Source organism: Carcharhinus amblyrhynchos, chromosome 10, assembly GCF_965287045.1.
Source record: "Carcharhinus amblyrhynchos chromosome 10, sCarAmb.v2.hapA, whole genome shotgun sequence".
NCBI classification, from domain to species: Eukaryota; Metazoa; Chordata; class Chondrichthyes; order Carcharhiniformes; family Carcharhinidae; genus Carcharhinus; species Carcharhinus amblyrhynchos.
Window position 1 is genome coordinate 62,850,616 of NC_137333.1, and position 19,227 is coordinate 62,869,842.

General features: G+C 39.1%; 1 protein-coding gene across 2 annotated transcripts in view; it reads left to right on the forward strand.

Moving 5' to 3' along the window:
- Positions 1-17,541, forward strand: part of nck2b (NCK adaptor protein 2b) — an 88,961-nt gene extending 71,420 nt beyond the window's left edge. For both annotated transcript variants that reach the window (XM_080197177.1, XM_080197178.1), the window contains 3 exons: positions 518-760; positions 9,858-10,579; positions 15,667-17,541. In XM_080197177.1, coding sequence (XP_080053303.1) covers positions 535-760; positions 9,858-10,579; positions 15,667-15,861 — 1,143 coding nt within the window. In that variant the 5' untranslated portion in view covers positions 518-534 and the 3' untranslated portion in view covers positions 15,862-17,541. The remainder of the gene's footprint in view (positions 1-517; positions 761-9,857; positions 10,580-15,666) is intronic.
- Positions 17,542-19,227: the final 1,686 nt, after the last annotated feature.

A 19,227-nucleotide genomic window follows, 5' to 3' on the forward strand; every position in this document is an offset into this window, starting at 1 on the left:
GAATGGTGGGGCAGGCTCGAAGGGCTAGATGGCCTACTCCTGCTCCTATTTCTTATGTTCTTATGGGAAAGTATTTATCTAATATCCAAGCTCTACACTCCCAACAATTTGGAAGTCTTTGCCAGTGGTCAACAGCAATGACTTTCAGAGCTACTGGTTGCTAATAGGATAACTTGGGCTTTGAAAAGTGTTTCAACTTGATGTGGCAGTCATGTAGAAGTATTAGTGGTTATATGATTGCAGGAGCTTTTCGAGTTGAGGAGGTACAGTTGGTGGTGAAAACCAGATTCAAATCTGGATCGGTATTATTGTCTTGGCGTGAACTTTAACCTTCCTGGTCTATTCAGACCATGTCTTTCTAAAGGATACTGGTAAGAAAGGAGTTTTTAAAATGCATGTGTGTGATTCTTTCCATTTTATATTTTGGCAAAGCAGACGATTCTGAATATTTAGTTGGCAAAGACAATATGTGTTCAATGATACAGTACTTAATGCTAAACAATGTTGTCTCTGACAGGAAGGACTCCATGAAAGATGACAGAAGAAGTTATTGTAATAGCAAAGTGGGATTACACAGCACAGCAGGATCAAGAACTTGACATCAAGAAAAATGAGCGACTGTGGCTGCTTGATGACTCTAAAACCTGGTGGCGAGTAAGAAATACATCAAACAAAACAGGATATGTTCCGTCAAACTATGTGGAAAGGAAAAACAGCCTGAAGAAGGGGTCACTTGTAAAGAACATCAAAGATACGTTAGGCAAGTACAAAAGCTTAACCAAAGGATTTGTTAACCTAATTTACTAGGATGATGGAGAGTTGCAGATTTCTTGTGCTCTGATCCAACAAAGATCTGACCCTATTCGGTTTCAATAATGTGATGTCTGATTTTTTTGAAAACAAGTTCTCTGTTGCTGGAGTAAAGGAGTCATACATGCCTTTCTATCACTAACAGAATGCATTTGGATAACGGCCTGTTGTTCTGCCTTCCCTTACCAAACGGGAATAATTTTCAGTTTTACTTTTTCTTTATATATAATCTGTAAAAGTAAAAAAGAAAGGCTTTCATTTATATAGCACCATTTGTGCTATCAGGGTGTCCCAAACCACTTTAAAGCCAATCAAGTACTTTTAAAATCACTAACGTAGGTGCTGCAACAGCCAATTTGCAAATAGCAAACTCTCGCATACAGCAGTGTGATTGTGACCAGATAATCTCCTCTTCATTTATCGGCTGAAGAGCAAATGTTGTCTCGGACTTTGGGAAGTACTCTCTGGTCATCTTTGAAATATTGTTGCAGGATTTTCCTGAAAAGCTGACAGGGCCTTGGATTATTACCTCACTCTCTCAGTACTAGTCTGGAGTCTAGTGTGATCTTATGCAATCAAGACTTTGGAATGAGGCTTGAATTCATGACCTCTTTACTCTGTGGTTACCATTGAGCCACAGTTTACATTTTCTAACATAACCTATAACTGCTTGTCAGAAGAAATGTTACTGAAAGAGTAATATTCAAATCATCTGCTGCTGAAACCTTCTTGAATGCCTTTGTTATCTCTAGACATGACTATTCCAAAACACACCTGGTTGCTCTGCTACATTCCATGTTCTGTATACCTGAGGTCAGCTAAAACCTTGCTGGCCATTTCTAAACTCACACCAACCCTATGCTTGTTTACCTCCTGGCACAGGCCTTAAATTCTGAAATACCATCCTAATGCATAGGCCTGAAATTCTGAAGCACCGTCCTTGCATCTTTGTCTCTCACTACTTCACTTTCCTCTTTTAAAACACTTAAACTATGCCTTCGACCAAGGTTTTGGTCATATGACCCAAGACCGAAAAATTTCACCCATGGTCAATGGACCTTCCTATTGTCCACTCTCACCCGCTCCAATTCCGTGGCAGGCAGGGTGGTAGGATTCCAGCGACTATCTCCTTATGTGGCTTGATGAAATGTTTTGTTTTATAATGCTCATGTAAAACACCATAGAGATTTTATGCTAACACTATATAAATATAAGTTATTTGCTTCTGCTGAATGCGAAACATGCAAATTAGAGGTATATGTTTATCTTGGCCCGCATATGATAAAAATAGATTTGAGGCAATAGTAGATGCAGTAATAGAACATTAATTACCTTGCATGTTCAAGGAGCTGTTCCTTATTCCAGTGACTGATCAGCAAAGTTTAGGTTGCAGTTTTGATGTTAAAGTTGCAATAGATAGAGCCAGCATGGATTTCTAAATGGGAAATCATGTTTAACTAATTTGCTGGAGTTTTTGAGGAGTTGGTGAGAGTAATACTGTTCATGTGGTGTACATGGCCTTACAGAAGACATTTGATAGAATGCCACACAACAGACTTGAGAAAAGTTATAGCTCATGAAATAAAAAGCACAGTAGCAACATGGATACAAAACTGCTAAACAATAGGAAGCAGAAAATAATGGTCAATGGATTATTTTAAGCCTGGAGGAAGGTATTGTTGTGGTATTCCACATGGGGATCAGCGCTGGATCCCTTGCTTTCCTGGTGCATATTAATGATCTAGATCTTGGTGTGCAAGGGGACAATTTCAAAGTTTGTGGATGAAAGAAAACTTGGAAGAATTGTAGATGATACAATCTGGAGAGGACATTATAGAACTTCAAAAGGACATGGAAAAGTGGGCAGATAGATGGCAGATGAAACGTTTTGTGGAGAAGTGATAGGTGATGCATTTTGGTAATAAGAACTTGGAGAGGCCATATAAAGTAAGGGGCAAAATTCTTAAGGGAATGCAGGAGCAGGGGGACCTGGGTGTATATGTGCAAAGATCATTGAAGGTGGCAGGATAGGTAGAGAGAGCAGTTAATATGGCATATCATATTTGGAGCAAAAAATACAAGGGCAAGGAGGGTATGCTGAACTTATACAAGAACTCAGCTGGAATATTGTGCCCAGTTCTGGGGCAACACTATAGAAAGAATGTGAACACATTGGAGAGTGTGTGTAAGAAGTTTACAAGATTAGTTCCAGGGAGGAGAAACTTCAGTTATGAGGATAAATTGGAGAGATTGGTCTGTTCTCCTTGGAGAGAAGGCCAAGAGGAGATTTGATAGAGATGCTCAAAATCATGAGGGGGCTGGACAAAGTAGATGGGGAGAAATTATCCCAGGTCATTAAAGGAACGCGAGAGCTCAGATTTAAAGTGATCTGTAAAAGACACTCTTCCAGACAATGAGCAGTTTGGGCCTGGAATGTGCTGCTTAGAAGTGTGTGGAGGCAAGTTCAATTAAGGCATTCAAAAAGGCATTAGATTGTTTCTATTCAAGTAACAATGTGCAGGGGTTTGGGGAAAAGATAGGGGAATGGCACTAACTCATGATGCTCATTTGGAGATCAAGCGCAGACACAATGGACCAAATGGCTGCCTCCTGCACCACAATAATTCTGTGATTCTGTTTGTGGGTGACAAAGATTGTTGGCATAATAAAATATAGAGGGAATGTAGAATTACAAAGAGGCACTGATAGATTAAATAAGTGGGAAAAGCTGGTACATAGATTTCAATGCTGGGAACTATGAGGTCCAAGTATTATGTAAATTGTAAAAATCTAGGAAGACTGATGATATGACAAGGTTTAGGGGGGGTCTTGTGCACCATTTAAAATTGGTAGGCAGGTACAAAAAGTAATCTAAAAGGTGAATGGAATGTTAACCTATATAAGCAGAGGGCTGGAAAATCATGGAGAAGGTGTAGGAGAATTTAAGGAGTTTAAAGCAAACCTTACTTTCTGCTTATTTAATAAATGAACTTTGCTGGACCAAAAACATGGTTGCCATTGGTCACATGATTTGCAAGTTGGCCAAGGTTCTGGAAACTTCCAACAGTAGTTAAAGGACAAAGCTCAGCCCTCATCCTTGTGAAATCCCACACTTATCGTTGTATGGACGCTTTATAATCACCAAACAAAGGAGCAGCATATGGTCGTCTAGATCAACAACAGAGGCAGAGCCATTGAAACTTGTTATAATCTGCAGGGATGCCCATAGCCACCATCAGGTGAACAATGATTTTGACTGGAGACATAAGCTGGAACTTTCCAGCTGCCCATGCTGGCGGGATCTTCCAGTCCTGAAACAGCGCACCCCCATTGCGGATTTCACAGAGGCAACAGCTGCATTCAACGGGTAACCTCATTGACAATGGTGGGACCAGAAGATCTTGCAGTTGGCCAATGATGGCCACCTCCTGCTATTGCAAAGCAGGTTGGGCGGTAAATCCTACCCACTCAAACTGATTATTTACCTGAAACTGACTCATCAACGGGCAATACCGTATGACTTTAGCTCTTACCTTTAGAAAGTTTTAATGCTGCATTCCTGAATTCTCAAGGTGGTTTGCTGTAAAATATCCAGTCTGCCAACACCAAAACCAGGCCCTAAGCTCACAACTAAACCTACCTTAAGTCTAAACCTCCTAGAAACCTGGTTCTCTGGAAGAATCCTCCCGTTTTATATAGAGTGGACCACACCTCTGGAACAAAATTTATTTCACTATGCCATCACTAACTTTAAAGGAATTCTGCAGCTTCTGCTGGACCATAACTCCTACATGAAGGAACCCTCACTGGTGACATTCTGGAACGTCCATGTGAATTTATATCTATATAGTTGGGGGAGGGGTGGTTTAGGTGATTTCTAGTTGTAAAACTGTTCTATCTCCTTTTTGTGTACTCATGTCTATGTATGTAGTTGCATCCCCCAGGTTTGAATGTATGAAAAAACAATATTTCTGATTTAACTCTAAAGAGATTTTACTAAAAGTCACTTTAAAATTGATTTCTCAGCCAGAGTGTTTGAGGAAACATGCCACAGACTCTTGCAAAAATCAAAACATTTCTGTTACAAACAAATGATGAGAAAAATAAAGGAGTTCAGTTTGCTCTGCTCCATTGTCCATGACTCACTAAACATTTGATAGGAATGTACTCTCTTTTTAAACTCGTTCTAAAATGTGATTACTGGTCAAAATGCTTAATTGCTTGGGTGTGATTCAAGAAAGAAGTTTTTTAAAATTCTTTCTTAGTATGTGAGTGTCATTGGCTGGCCAGCATTTACTGCCTATCCCTAATTGCCTTTGAGAAGATGATGATGAGCCACCTTTTTGAACTGCTGCAGTCATTGTGGTTTAGGAACACTTGCATTGCTATTAAGAAGAGCATTTTAGGATTTTGACTGAGCTAAGTGAAGGAATGGTGTTATAGTTTCAAGTCAGGATAGCTGTGACTTGGAGCAGAACCTGCAGTTGGTGGTGTTCCCATGCATCTGCCGCCCTTGTCCTAGGTGGTAAAGGTCACGGATTTGGAAGGTGATGTCAGAGGAGCCTTGGTGAGGTGCTGTCATACATCTTGGTATGCACTGCTGAGATTGCATTGGCCTGTATCTGAGTTTAGAAAGATGGGAGGTGATTGTAATTAAAACACAAGATTCTGAAGGGACTTGACAGGATAGATGTTGAAAAGGGTGTTTTCCCTCCTGGGAAATACTAGATCTAGGGGACACAGTTTAAAAATCAAAGGTCTCCCTAGGTCCCTTTTAAGGTGGAAATGAAGAGCAACATTTTCTCTTGAGGATTGAGTCTGTGGAATTCTCTTCCCAGAGAGTGGTGAATGCAGGGCAATTGAATATTTGGGTTAGATTCTTGACTGCAAGGGAATCAAAGCGTACGAATGTAGGGAGGGATATGAGGTTAGGTCAGATTTAGATCAGCCATGATCATGTCAAATGGCAGAGCAGACTTGAAGGGCTAAATGGCCACCTACTGCTCCTAATTCGTAAATATATATGTAAGATTACCTCATTAAATTTCTGGTGTGATTGTTAGTAACAAGAAACTGTACTGCTGAATCTGCTGTTTTGCTTAGAAGTTTGGAAATGTTAAGGACATTGACTTTTCTAAAAATGTACGAGCATTCATCAAGTAATGAAATAAAATTGTTGGAAAGGCACATTTGAAAGATAAAGGTCATGTTTTTTGGATGTGATGCTTCATCAGAATCCATATCAGATGCTAGTTATTTCCATTGTGGAGGTACAATGTAAAATAGAGTAATTCTTGTTGATCCTCCCATGGCTAATTGCTGGGAGGTGTGGTGCATAAAGGTTGAAATTGCTCATGTTATTCTATGCTAAGATCTTTGATCAAAACCACTTTTCTCTATTGCTGGAGCTCACCAACTTAAATTAAGGATCGACCGTAATCATTAATTATCCTAGCAAAGGAACAAAGTCTTTCATCGTTATTAAAGATGATGGAAATTTCATGTTTGACTTGCTTCAGAATAAATTTAGAATCATGTTGATTGACGTAACCCTTCTAAACCCTCACCCAGTTTCTGATGAAGTACTATTGGGTATGATTAGGGTTGTCTCAGAATTGAACCCTCTGACCATTTGGGTTTTGAAATCGATGTATTACTGTAGATTCATTATATTTGTAGCACAGCTTGACTGTCAATAAAATGGGACACCAGAGATGTTCCATCCTTGTCTATTACTGAACTGTTGGATTCACTTCAACGTGAAATGCATTTGAGCAGGCAAAAAAATGGAGCCACCCTGCCTTTCTCTGATGTTTAGAGGTCTAGTGTCTATCTGTAATTCCGCAGAAAAGGCTATCTTTAAATCCAGGCCACTAGAAGAGACTATGATCAGCAAGTTTTTAAAATAGATGTAGAAGTCCCAAGAGTGATTTCTTAAAGTGCTGAGTCAGTATATTGCATTCTGTCTGTGATGCAAAATAGTTATTCCTGATAGAAAAGGCAGGAGTCAGATTACTTGTGATCTATACAACTAGATGTTAACCAAATTTATTCCTCCTGTCAAAAATCAGTCTTTAATTTCATTAAGCTGTGAGCCTACTTCCATAGTCTTTGTAATAGTATGGTGTTTATTGTACTCTAGTCTATTGTAAAGCTTACTCATAATGAAATGTGCACTATTCATTTTCTTAGACATGGGCTTATCCACAACTGCTATCAATGCGTTTTATTTTTGCTTCACCCAGAGCAAGAACATCTTCCACTACTGATTTTTTTTTTCTTAACTGAACCAGCATGTTTCTACACAGATGGTTTCATACTGGTGGGTAACTTTTTATGTGCTTCTTCCCATTACCAGCATGTGGGCATTGTGAAGATTATTACTACCATCTGTGAATATGTGTACAAAAGAGTATAGATTCAATAATTTCATCAGAAAGATGTTATAGCCACAAAATGGATGGAAAATTCAAGGGACCAAATTAAAATTCGGTGTCAGTAGTTCAAAATGTCAGAGGTGGTACCACGGATTAGGATGTTGCCCACTCACCTTTTAGGATCTGAGTTGAATCCTAGGCCAGGTCGACGAACTGAAGATAGTTTGGCACTATGTAAGGGTTCTTTATGAAATGTAGTTGGAAGACTTTTTCAGTAGGTTCAAGTGTTAACTATCTATACTTGGATAATTTCATGCTAGTTTTACTTGGTGTGAGTTGTAATGTAATCAGCTATGAAGTAGATGTTCAGTTTGTCATTAAGCAGCTGTAGGGTCTTAAACATGTGCTGTACCTGCTCTAAGACTCTGGGAGCTAAAAAGTGAAAACATTTCTTTCACTAATGCTTGGAGCACAAAATGCAGACCTTCTGCATAAATGTAATTCTGAAGTAATTTTCACCAACATAGGTTATATCAGTTAGCAGCACTTTTCCTGTTGTGTCTTGCCATCTGCATCAATACAGATTAACATAATTTGTATTTAAAATACAATAAAAATGTAAATTAGTATAACTGTCTTGATTATTCGTGAGAAATATAAAATTAGATCAGATACTAAAATGTTATGAAAGAGCAGAAAGACAACATTGAGGCATATCCAAAGCTTTAACATTGCAACACTTTTTGAAATTACCAGCCAATGGTCAACATTTTAGCTTGATGTTTTTGATGGTAAATTTCATAATTTCTGGAGATGTGATTAACTGAAACAAATGTAATTATTCGCTAAACATTTAATTCTAAAAGACACCAATATAGTTACAGCATTCTGTGGAAATAAAAAAAATTTGCTCCCCTCCCCTTCATATAATTGAATTTCTGCCAGTTTCCTTTGCGAATGTTTTCAGAGATATTTATAGCTATTTCCGATGATTGTATCAGAAGCAACAATAGCAGTGTTTTTATGCTGTCATGTTACAAATCAACAGTCTGTCACAATGGCAGAAACATTGGCTTTCAATGGATTAGTATGCCAAAACAGCAGAATGTTAACTGAGGCAATTAATTGCACTGCTCTGAGAAAGCTTGGATATCAAGTTGGAATTTCTGTGAAGTTGTTAACATTCACAGTTAACTCGGAGATTATGATAAATCTATTTTTTTTAAAACATCATGAACCCTTTCACTGTTGGTTGTAGGTTGTCTTAGGAAACCTTCCTGTATTTGCCTTGCTTGCTGGATTTTATTTTATGGTTTATTAACACCAGAATATTTTCATACAGTATTGTAAAATATTGAAAATGTTTGAGTTGGTAACCAACAACTTACAATATAGAACATTGTGGGTTAGCTAGCAAGATCTATTTCCCATTCAGGTTAAGGCTGATGCCTGGTAGATGGTTGGAGATAGTAAGGGTACAGCTTTCAGGGAAAAGTAGTAGGGGAAACTGGGGAAATCTACTGGGCAGGAAAAAGGAGGGGAGGCTGCTGAACAGATGGTTCCTCAACCCTGGAAGCTGAAGAATCTGTGAGCACATCACGGTAAGAAGTGAGAAGATGGTGAGAGAGAGATGTAAGGAGCCTGTCAGTAATTGAGAAATGGAGCCTGGATGGTCCTAAAGTAGTTGGTTGTAGCTGTGTCACAAGGATGACAGGGATGAGATGTGATGGTTTTGCTCAGGATCAGGGATTCAAAGTTATTGCTTATCTGTAGAACATTTAAGAAACTAATTTATGTTACTGACATGCCAATCCTCAACATTCCCTTGTTTCTGGGAAAGATATGTTGCTTGTAAAATACTGTATTTTAAAAAGTTCAACCACTGCTGTCTCCCACTTAGACATAATATTTTATAGATTAACCATGAGAAACGGTGTGCTGCTGCTTTGGTTAGTGAGGCATGTGTACATCTCATGTTTAACCTGGGAGGCCTAAAACCCTCTATGGTAAATAAGCTAACTGATAGAACTAGTCGACATAATCATGAATCTAGCTTCGTCAAGAGTACGTTTGGACCAATTCTTCATTAACCTTGAAAAAAATATTGAGATGCAGATTTACAATACCCAAGATATTCTATTTAACAAAGTGCTATGGAAGGAGTATCAGTTTTGTTACTGGGGCTAGAAGAATCAAAGTTTGCCAAATGCCTTGGAGGAAGGCAATGACCCTTTTAAGGAATATCTAAAAAAAAATAGTCTTTAAAATGGTTACCATTTCAATATTTTTAATATTCAGATCCTGATGTTAAATGGATTCTTATGTATTTATTGAATTGCTGCTTGCGAATGAAGAGCTATAATTGCATTCGAATTAAACATCAGAAGACCAAAAATTACTCCTGAAGTCTGTGGAAGCAATATGAGCAGCACATTGTATTCTTTACTGATTAGTCTTGTTAGCAATATAGTCCTTAGTGGACAATGGCATTGACTTCTACATCTGAGAAGTCTCTGAGAATTCAGTGATTGCTGATCAAACATTCATTTGCTTTCTATTAAATATAAGCTTTGACTTGAATCCTGGTGTTGCATTGCTCTTTTAATAATATTATTTGTCATATTGTTACATGTTGCAGTTTATCTTTTTATTCCTTTTGTTTTTACATAGGTTTGGGTAAAACGAAAAGGAAAACATGTGCAAGAGATGCTTCCCCTACACCAAGCACAGATGCAGAATTCTCATCAAATGGTGGAAGTTCTGACCGTATATATGATTTAAATATTCCAGCGTATGTTAAATTTGCATACGTGGCAGAGAGAGACGATGAACTGTCTCTCGTGAAGGGGTCACGTGTTACTGTTATGGAAAAATGTAGCGATGGTTGGTGGCGAGGTGGTTACAATGGACAAGTTGGTTGGTTTCCATCTAATTATGTGGTGGAAGAAGTTGATGAGGCAACTGCAGATTCACCAAGCTTCTTCACTTCCAGACTTGGAGCAGCAGTGAGTAATGGGCAAACCACAAAAGTTCTTCATATGGTGCAGACTCTTTACCCATTCAGTTCTGTCACAGAGGAAGAACTAAATTTTGAAAAGGGAGAAATTATGGATGTCATTGAAAAACCAGAAAATGACCCAGAATGGTGGAAGTGTCAAAATTCTAAAGGGCAAATTGGTCTTGTTCCCAAAAACTATGTAGTAATCTTAAATGATGGACCTGCTATAAGCAGTTCGCATGCTCCTCAAATAAGCTATACAGGCCCATCTTCTACAGGAAAATTTGCTGGAAAAGGGTGGTACTATGGCAGTGTCACCCGACACCAGGCTGAAATGGTTCTGAATGAGAGAGGAATTGACGGTGACTTTCTTGTCAGAGATAGTGAATCATCGGTAAGTATCATGTTGCACTACTAGTCGGCAGTATAAATTTTTTTGGAAATGTTTTTACCATTGCAAAAAAGTGAATTAACATTGTATTTTGACTGTGGTGATTACTGGGTGATATGTAAAAGTGAAGGAATTTATAGGTAAAGAAATTGGCACTAATACTACTGTTAATTGCTATTGTGAAAAACAGAAAAAAACATTTTACCATGCCCACTCCCCTATCTTTTTTAAGTGATTGTCAGTTTGGCGAACAAATCCACTTTTCATATGCATAAAAACTAGAAGCAGGATTAAGTCATTCGGCCCTTCGAGCCTGTTTTGCCATTCACTTTGATCCTGGCTGATCATCGAATTCAATATCCTGATTTCTCTCCACCCCCCCGCCCCACGACTTCCTCCCATACCTCTTGAGCCCCAAGAGATATGTCTAATTTCTTCTTGAAATCAGACAACATTTTGGCCTCAACTACATTCTCTAGTAATGAATTCCACACGTTCACCACCCTCTGGGTACAGAAATTTCTCATCTCAGTTCCAAAATGTTTACCCCTTATCCTCAATTATGATCCCTAGTTCTGGACTCCCCCACCAAGAGGAACATTCTTTCTGAATCTACCCTGTCCAACCCTGTTTGAATGCTTCAAGTTTCTGTGAGATCCACTCTTACTCTTCTAAACTCCAGTGAATATAATCCTAACCGATTTAGTGTCTCCTCATATGACAGACTTGCCATCCCAGGAATCAGCCTGCATGACTGTAACAAATTATTTGCCGTTGGTTGATAGTGCTTCAGCCATTTACTTGGTATATATAATGTGATAGTTGCCTTTTTCATTTGAAATTTACTTGCCTTAATTTACTACTGATGGTTATTAACCATTATAAATTCTCAAACAATCAAAGCTTTGCAATAGAATTTGGTGGGTTTTATATACATGCATTAAGTGTCACTAGTTCAGATTTGTGCAATGATCAGACATGAATTACAAATAGAGATGTCATTAGTAAGTGACCGTTAAATATGTTGGCGTAAGAAGGAATGAGACATTCATTTTCAACTTGAAATACATTCATGCTTTGATATGCAACTGCATGGCACACCTGAATTTCCCTTTAAGGTATTGACTTCTCTTACAGTACCGTCAGACTTGCACTATTGCATTCAGTTAACGTTTTCATGATTTTGACATGTGGACTGCACACGTGTACTATACAGCAAAACTGTGCTTCCTATGTGCATATGGCTCCAAGTTTCCCTTCCCAATAAAATTACTTTTATTTTGAGATCAAAACTGTATGTTTTTTCAAAAAATGAATGAAGATCCAAGAGGACGTTAACTCTGTTTCTCTCCACAGATGCTGCCATAACCTGCTGAGTATTTCCAGTGTTTTTTTGTTGACATTTCAGATTTGCAGCTTCTGCAATATGTTTTGAATATCCAGTTGGTATCTGCCAACAGATGGCATTGTTGCACCATATAACTCGTGTGCAACAACAAACTCCATTACTTTTTACTTCCCTAGAATGAAATGTTTGTTTTTTTAAACATTCTGACTTTTTAGGCATTTACTATTGCTTGCTTAAACAAAATGTTTTTATTCCAGCTAAAAAAAAATGGGGGATTTTGTATTAAAGAATACATTTCAAGGAGAAAAAGCATTCCGAGCATCAAGATAAAGGCTATTGGTTTCCTTTTGTCAGCACCTTCCTTTCTTCGCTCTTCTAATGAAGTGAATATTGGCATCAGTTTCTTGTTCATTTTCGAACATCCTGTTCCCAGGAAAACCTGTTACTTAAGACTTTACCTAGTCTCTTGATTTGATAAAACAGCATAGAGGATACCGTTCAGTGCATTGTCCCTTTAGCGGATATTTAATTATTACCATATTTTTGCCCTTTTCCCATAAGCATGCAAAATTCCCCTTTTAATCATCATACAATTTTTGCAAAAGCTGCAGAAATAAATCAGAAATTTATCATTTCAAATTTGCTAAGAACTTGTAAGTTACAACAATTCATTCCATGTAGAGAAGTTGAGGCCTAATATTGATGTTCCATTGTCTTGATCTTCATTGCACCAAAGCTTCTCAAGCCACATTAGATTTTCCATTTACATAGGCACCACAGTCATCAATGCACATTTACACGTGCCTATAATTCTGCTATTACCTCTTATTTGTACCTATAAATCTAATTCAGTGACTCGGAGACAGCTGCTTTAAAATTCATAGTTTGCCAGTACACAACCTAAATGTAAGCACATCACAAGCTGATAAAGTGAATCTAGTTGTGTTGCTGATACTGCTTTGTGCATTCTACAGATTTATATGTTGGCTCTTTGCTTCCTTTTTTCCTCTTTCAAGCCATTAGAAAATTTAATTCCACGTTCCCTTTCATCAGTAGTGATAGTAAAGCCTCGTCCTATATTAGTACAGGGTATATCATCTCCCAATCTGTTCTACTGTTGAATTTCCTAATGGTTTCAAGAGAATTAATCAAGATTAGCGATTAATCAAGATTAATGTGTCACTCCCTTGTATGAATTTGACATTTGATGCCAAAGATTTCATTGACCGTAAGCAATAGGAGAAAGAGCAAGCCTCTGCCATTCAGTAAGATTAGGGCTGAATTTCAACTTGACTTATTTACACTATCCCTCTGTCTTGATTCCCTACACTAATAACAACATTTCCAATGTAATAATATACAATGAAGCCTTATTCTCACCATTAATGAATGGAAATTTGAAGGTGAACAAATAATCTTCATGACAATTTGAAAAAGGAAGCTCTGAATTTTCAGAAGGTTTTGGATTTAAGAACATAAGAACATAAGAAATAGGAGCAGGAGTAGGCCATCTGGCCCTTCGAGCCTGCCCCGCCATTCAATAAGATCATGGCTGATCTGTCGTGGCTCAGTTCCACTTTCCCGCCCTCTCCCCATAACCCTTAATCCCCTCTCTTATCAAAAACCCATCAACCCGCTTCTTAAAAATATTTAGCGAGGCAGCCTCCACCACTTCAACGGGCAGAGAATTCCAGAGATTCACCACCCTTTGAGTGAAGAAGTTCCTCCTCAACTCCGTTCTAAACCGCCCCCCCTTTATCTTGAGGCTGTGCCCCCTAGTCCTACTGTCGTTTTTGAGCGGGAAGAGTCTTTCCACCTCTATCCTATCCATCCCATTCATCATCTTATACGTCTCAATGAGATCTCCCCTCATTCTTCTAAACTCTAACGAGTACAAGCCTAGTTTATTCAGCCTCTCCTCATAGCTCAACCCCCTCAACTCCGGTATCAGCCTAGTAAACCTCCTCTGCACTCCCTCCAAGGCCAAAATATCCTTGCGCAGGTGCGGCGCCCAAAACTGCACACAGTACTCCAGCTGCGGCCTCACCAATGCCCTATACAGCTGCAGCAAGACATCCCTACTTTTATATTCAATCCCCCTCGCTATGAAGGCCAGCATCCCATTAGCCTTCCTGACCACCTGCTGCACCTGCAGGCTGGGTTTTTGCGACTCATGCACAAGGACCCCGAGGTCCCTCTGCACCGTCGCCTGCTGCAGTTTTTCGCCACGTAAGTAATAGTCCTTCCTACCATTCTTCCTACCAAAGTGGACCACCTCACACTTGCCAACATTAAATTCCATTTGCCATTTCCTGGCCCATTCGCCCAGCCTATCTAGATCCTTCTGCAGACTCTCCACACCCTCCGCACAATTTGCCTTTCCCCCAATCTTGGTGTCATCAGCAAATTTCGACACCCTGCACTCGGTTCCCTCCTCCAGATCATCTATATAAATGGTAAATAGCTGAGGCCCCAGCACCGACCCCTGGGGCACCCCACTAGTCACCAACCGCCAATCCGAATAGCACCCATTGACCCCCACTCTCTGCCTCCTATTTGACAACCAATCCTCTATCCACGCTAACACTCTACCCCCAACTCCATGTCCTCTGACCTTCTGCAGTAACCTCTTGTGAGAAATAATTTCATGTCCACTCCTTGTTCCATCTTTTCTGGAACTTGTTTGCTTACCTATCTCTGACTTGAATATGCCACAATGACTGAACATTCACACCTCTCTGGCATATGTCAGTCCAAAGATTCACAACTCTGGTGGCGAAGAAATTTCTACTTGTTTCAGTCCTAAATGACTGGAGTGCTGTTCCTTCATGAGGTGAGTCACCTGCTGGGAAGGAGCAACACTGAAAGCTTGTGATTCCAAATAAACCTGTTGGACTTTAACTTGATGTTATGAGAACTCTTACTGTGCCCATGAATGTCAGCATTCCCCAGTTTCTACCACGTAACTTTGTATTGTCAGCAAACTTGGATATATTACATTTGGTTCTGTCATCAAAGTCACATATAGATTGTGAATGGCTCAGGTCCAAGTATTGATCCTTGTGGTAACTCGCTTGCTGCAGCCTACCAACCCAAAACTGATGTACTTACTCCTCTGTTTTTTGACTGCTAATATACCTTCAATTCTTGCTAATATTTTACCCTAAATTGCATGAATCCTAGTTTGTGCAATAAGCATTTCCATGGTACCTCATTGAATGCTTTTTAAAAATCCAAATACACTGCAGCCTCTGGTTCCCTATTATCTACGCTGATATTACAGACTCAAAAACTCTTAGTTTGTCAATCATGATTTTGTCTTTCATAAATCCTTGTTGACTTTGTCAAATTATAAGATTGTTTTCTAAATGCCCTTAAAGATAGATTATAAAAATATATAAATATCAGTGCTATGCCAGCAGAGACTAGAGGCTTTTAAAGGGTGTATTTACTTGTAATTATTATAAAATCTAAGCATCAAACCTACCTGGGATGGAGGGGAAATTAAGATTACTTCCTAATGAGTAAAGGGCGGCAGTGGAACTGAATGTCAGATGCTGCATTTGATGGGTTACCAATCCAGTATTGTGCCTCCACATCAGACATATTTCTTCCTCCAAGATTTGTCCTGATCAAATAGTGGTAACTGTGAAAGAATGGGTGGATAGTTTTACTAGATTCAATATTTTAAGGTTGATATTTCCATTAACAATATGATCATAACCAATTATTTATCTTTCAGCCAAGTGACCTCTCAATATCACTGAAAGCATCAGGGAAGAACAAACACTTCAAGGTCCAGCTAGTAGATGGCGTATACTGTATTGGGCAACGTCGATTTAACACCATGGATGAATTGGTAGAACACTACAAAAAGGCACCTATCTTCACAAGTGAACATGGAGAGAAGTTGTATCTAATCAAACCCTTGCAGTGATGCAGGCTACAGACCTGGAAATGACCAGGTTTGACAAGGAGAAAAGCCTTAGATCTGAACAATTATGCAGAGCAAAAACGAGATCCTGATAATTTCTTGGTTCTCTTTACAGATTTGTTGCTCTGTTATGTGTCCTTAATTATTTTTTGTTTTATATTTTGTCTTTTTTTGTTAATTTGCCTGTTTGTCTTTACTTTAATTGAATTTGCGTTGCCTTCCTAAGGTTAGGTCAAATCGCTTTCTCAGTGATCACTTTAGCACTCGCTTGGGCTAGAAGTTCCCCAATGTACATTTAATTAGCTAGAAAATACAGATGATTGGGGGATGTTGTCCATGAAAATGCAGTGTTAATTAATCCAATTAAAATGCTCACTAATTATTTTCCTTTTGACAAAGACATTGGGCACAGTTTAAATGCACTGAAGCTACAGCTAATTAAGAGAAAAGTAGATATAACAAATGTGGCAGTAAAACTTTTGCTTACCAAGTAGTTAATGAGATTTCCTAGAATCTAGAAGTACTCTATACTGTATTCTGATATATAAACTTTTTTAATTTTATGTAAAGAGTACACTAATGGAACTGCTAACACTTAACTTACTAGGCTACAATGATAAGATTGTAGAAATAACAGTATAGCAAATTTTGGTCTGTAATTTGCAGCTAATGGAGAGTACACATTTTTTTGAATCGATGAAAACCAGGCATCCGTAATGTATGAGGTTGAATGTTTGGCAATGTTATCTGTGCACCCAGCTGTGCCATTCACATTATGCTTGTTTCTTGCGCCCTTATGCTTGTTTCTAGTAAACAATAAATATTTAATTCTCACCATAATATGTAGCGGGTTGTTGACACTAATAAGTGAGATTAATAAAACTGATCTTTTTTGGGGTTACTGGCATTAGATGTGTAATTTGTGAATTTTTCTACACTCTATAGTTACACTACATAAACTTATTATGTGCTATTTTATGTAAAATGCTCTTTTAGCTAGATAAAGCCCACTTGTTGTTGTGAACTGGGATAATGTCAATTTTTAAGATGACAGAACTTATTTTACTAATGCAGTTGTATTGTTGCACACACAAGATACATCTTTGGATTGAATGACTATTGATCCTGATGTAAAAGCGCTCACTTTCTTTGTCTAATGCTCAGCATATTGTGAAGTATGTCAAACAAAGAGCAATTCTTAATTTCCACTTTAAAGTTGTGTGCATTTTATGTTCCTTGTTTCTTTTAAAATTTATAATAAGGGCACAACTTATTGTTTCAAGTCTTCATTACAAAACCAATTGTAGAAATATTGGGCAAGTTTGGATGGAGGGCACTAGGAAGCAGCTTGTTTTTTTAAAAAAATATATTTATTTCATTTTGTTTCACCAAAACCTGTTGATTTATGTCATCTTATAATGCAGTTGTTAATTTATTATCTGACAGAGTTTGACTGACAAATTTCAATGTGAATCTTAGCAGTTTATTACCCCTCTTGTTTTTCAATTGTTATGTCTGTATTCTCCCAGAGTTCATTTTTTGGGGGAAGAATGCTCTGCATATTCCTAAGATTCATGTGTACATCTCTTTTGTATATATATATTTTTACAGAATTGTCTGGGCTGTCCCTTGAAGTTGATTTAATAAATGATGTATCTAACAAAAATGTGATGTACTCTAAACACATGGAAATGTTAGTTAAAAGGATTAAATTCAAATGAAGCAATGGCCATATTCACGTAGTTATGCATGTGACATCTTGTGTTCAGCACAGGATATGATATTTGTTTGCAGTTCTACAACATTATGAAATAATTTTCTTACCCTATATCATTTTTTTAAAGGATTGACTCAGCAGTTTAGCAAACTCAATCCAGTAGGTAGCTGAGCTACGCGGACCAGGAATGATACCTACTTTAAATTACAATCTCGTCTGAAGTGGCAGTTGCAAACACTATCACAATTGATGTAGTGTTCCTAAGGGGTACGTAACGGGGGAGGGTTCCCTGTCATGTCTTTGCAGATATTAGGTGAGGGTAGGATTTAGCCGAATTGTGTTTTTTTTCTCTCTCTCTCTTTTCTGTCTCTCTCTCTCTTTCTTTCTGCCTGCCTCTCTCTCTCTTGCTCTCTCTTTCTGCCTGCTCCGCTCTCTCTTTCTGCCTGCCTCTCTCTCTCTCTTTCTGCCTGCCTCTCTCTCTCTCTTTCTGCCTGCCTCTCTCTCTCTCTTTCTGCCTGCCTCTCTCTCTCTCTCTCTCCCTGCCTGCCTCTCTCTCTCTCTCTCTCTCTTTCTGCCTGCCTCTCTCTCTCTCTTTCTGCCTGTCTCTCTCTCTCTTTCTGCCTGTCTCTCTCTCTCTTTCTCTTTCTGCCTGTCTCTCTCTCTCTTTCTCTTTCTGCCTGTCTCTCTCTCTCTTTCTCTTTCTGCCTGTCTCTCTCTCTCTCTTTCTGCCTGTCTCTCTCTCTCTCTCTCTTTCTGCCTGTCTGTCTCTCTCTCTCTCTTTCTGCCTGTCTCTCTCTCTCTCTCTCTCTTTCTGCCTGTCTCTCTCTCTCTCTCTCTCTCTCTCTCTCTCTTTCTGCCTGTCTCTCTCTCTCTCTTTCTGCCTGTCTCTCTCTCTCTCTTTCTGCCTGTCTCTCTCTGCCTGTCTCTCTCTCTCTCTTTCTGCCTGTCTCTCTCTCTCTCATTCTGCCTGTCTCTCTCTCTCTCTCTCTCTCTTTCTGCCTGTCTCTCTCTCTCTCTCTCTCTCTCTCTCTTTCTCTTTCTGCCTGTCTCTCTCTCTCTCTTTCTGCCTGTCTCTCTCTCTCTCTTTCTGCCTGTCTCTCTCTCTCTCTTTCTGCCTGTCTCTCTCTCTCTCTTTCTGCCTGTCTCTCTCTCTCTCTTTCTGCCTGTCTCTCTCTCTCTCTTTCTGCCTGTCTCTCTCTCTCTCTTTCTGCCTGTCTCTCTCTCTCTCTTTCTGCCTGTCTCTCTCTCTCTTTCTGCCTGTCTCTCTCTCTCTCTCTTTCTGCCTGTCTCTCTCTCTCTCTCTCTTTCTGCCTGTCTCTCTCTCTCTCTCTCTCTTTCTGCCTGTCTCTCTCTCTCTCTCTTTCTGCCTGTCTCTCTCTCTCTCTTTCTGCCTGTCTCTCTCTCTGTCTCTCTCTCTCTCTTTCTGCCTGTCTCTCTCTCTCTCTCTCTCTCTCTTTCTGCCTGTCTCTCTCTCTCTCTCTCTCTCTCTCTCTTTCTGCCTGTCTCTCTCTCTCTCTCTCTCTTTCTGCCTGTCTCTCTCTCTCTCTCTCTCTCTCTCTCTCTTTCTGCCTGCCTCTCTGTCTATCTCCCTCGCACACGCGCGCTCTCTCCTCACCTCTGCCCAAACCCCAGAATGACAGCCTGTGAATGAT